Source organism: Notothenia coriiceps, unplaced genomic scaffold (genome assembly GCF_000735185.1).
Source record: "Notothenia coriiceps isolate Sejong01 unplaced genomic scaffold, NC01 NC01_scaffold00013444, whole genome shotgun sequence".
Taxonomy (NCBI): domain Eukaryota; kingdom Metazoa; phylum Chordata; class Actinopteri; order Perciformes; family Nototheniidae; genus Notothenia; species Notothenia coriiceps.
In genome coordinates, this window is record NW_011346145.1 from 2,293 (window position 1) to 4,633 (window position 2,341).

At 43.0% G+C, this 2,341-nt stretch overlaps 1 protein-coding gene across 1 annotated transcript in view; it reads left to right on the forward strand.

The window, feature by feature from the left end:
- The window catches only part of LOC104947931 (connector enhancer of kinase suppressor of ras 3-like), a 2,813-nt gene extending 1,204 nt beyond the window's left edge, over window positions 1–1,609 (forward strand). The window contains exon 3 of the mRNA XM_010774053.1: window positions 7–1,609. Within this exon, the coding sequence (XP_010772355.1) occupies window positions 7–323 (317 nt within the window). The 3' untranslated portion in view covers window positions 324–1,609. The remainder of the gene's footprint in view (window positions 1–6) is intronic.
- The last annotated feature ends 732 nt before the right edge of the window (window positions 1,610–2,341 follow it).

Below are 2,341 nucleotides of genomic sequence, written 5' to 3' on the forward strand. Positions count from 1 at the left end.
CCACAGGTCACAAGGAGGTGCTGCACCGGTACCTGAGTAACGAGGGGATCAGCTCCATCCCAGAGGAGGAGCCGTGTTTCCCGCTGCCGTACCGAGGACACCCGTCTGTCCGCGGCGTCGACCACATCCGAGGCAGCCAGTGCTTCATCAACGCCAACCTGCACAACTCCTCCACCATCCCCTACCAGGAGGGGGTGTCCAAGAAGCCCTCCGCCCCCCCATCATCATCTGCTGCTGCTGCTTCCCCTCCTCCGATGTCCAACACCAAGCCCACCTCGCTGCTGGGAGGCTGGCTCGCTCGCCTCCGGCTGCTCAGCCACTGAGGAGTCTTTACTTTCCTTCACTAGAGAAGAAACCATGGATACTCGCAGGAACATTGTTTTTAAATATCTGCCAGGGCAAGACCTTCAGAGCTAATAGTTTGACTACATATCATTGAAAACCAACTTCTGGAATAAACCAGAAAAGGTGAATCCACCTAAAGTCTTTGACCGGAGGAGTGACCGAAGTTTGACTCAACAAACAGCAGATCATGGAATACCAACTTCTGGAATAACCCAAAATGGAGAATCCTTTTTCCATGAACATCAAATTAGCATTCTGACATTTGTAACATTTCATGCCTCGAGCATCAAGTCAAATCCTCGACCGGAGGTGAGACCAAGGTTTGACCCAGCCACTGATGAGTCTTTACTTTTATTAATCAGAGAAGAACCACCTCTCTGATCTTCAGGATACTCGCAGGAACATTGTTTTTAAATGTCTGCCGTGTCCAAGACCTTCAGCAAATAGTTTGACTACATATCATTGAAAACCAACTTCTTTTTTGAGCTCCAAGTCACTCCCTTGACCTGAGGTGTGACCATGGACCATGGATGATGGAAAACCCACTTCTGGAATAAACCAAAAAAGGTGAACCCCCAACGTTTTTTCGAGCACCAAGTCACTTCCTTGACCGGAGGAGTGACCACTGATAAGTCTTTACTTTTATTCACTTGATAAGAACCACCATTCAGGATACTTGCAGGAACATTGTTTTTAAATGTCTGCCAGGTCAAGACCTTCAGCTAATAGTTTGACTACATATCATTGAAAACCAACTTCTGGATTAAACCAAAAAGTCAAAAAGGAGAATCCCCCTAAAGTTCAAACTTTTTTTTCCATGAACATCAAATCTACAATCTCACATTTTTTATATTTCATGCCTCGAGCACCAAGTTATATTCTTGACCTGAGGTGTGACCGAAGTTTGACTCAAATATCATCAGATCATGGAAAACCAACTTCTGGAATAAACCAAAAAGTCACCCCCAAAAAGACATCATGGAGCATCCCTCCATCCTCCACCATCTTCTCTACGTTTGATTCCTTTTTTTATTTCATTATGACCGAACAGAACAATTCTTCAAATGGAGCACGGATTTATTATTTCACGCCTCATGGAGCCTCTACGTCACACCCCTTTCCTTCCCCTCAGCCAAGGTTATTATATTCAATAAAAGTGTACACTGATGGGTTTAAATGACATGTTGCACTTCCTCAGGATGAACACTTCCGACGTTGATGACTTCTACAACAAAAGTGTTTTTTAATGGAAGATTAAACCTTTGAACAAACATAAGACTCAGTGAGGATCCACAGACTGAATGAAAACATGGAGTTGAGTTTAGAAAGACATATCAAAGTTTATCCAAGCTGGAAAATCCTACATATGCAAAGAGGAATGAAGCAACCACCACATCTGAAACAAACCTCTTTAGAGACACTAACTAGCTGCTGAAACCTTCTTGTACATTACATCATTACATTACATGTTACTTGTTAGAAGATTTTATCCAAAGCGACTTCCATACTCAATACTGTGGGCAATCCCCACAGGAGCAATTTGGGGTGAAGTGTCTCAGGGACACAACGACATGCTGACTGCAGTGGGGTTTGAACCTGAACCCGAAACACCAACGCACTAGTCCACTGCGCCACACGCCTCCACATACATACATAAAGAAATAACATTTTTGTTTCCATACAACTGATAACTAAGCATTTCACTGAGAATATCTACACCAGTTTCTGATGTTGATAAAAACTGTTACTGCACTTTTCAACGTCTGCTGAAAACAAGCTTTCACTCACTAAGTTTGGACCTGCTGAGCTTCCGTACAGAAAGTCAAACTCAAAACAAAACAATAGGAACAGAAAGTTGTTGAGTCTTTAACCGTTCCAAAAACCTTCAAATGTTTTTCAATGGCAGCCTTAATCTGTGCGAATGAAGCTGGTTTTTGTTCTCAACAGATTTTGGTTTATTTGTATTGCTTAACATTTAAGGCCTTGGGGTTCAAAG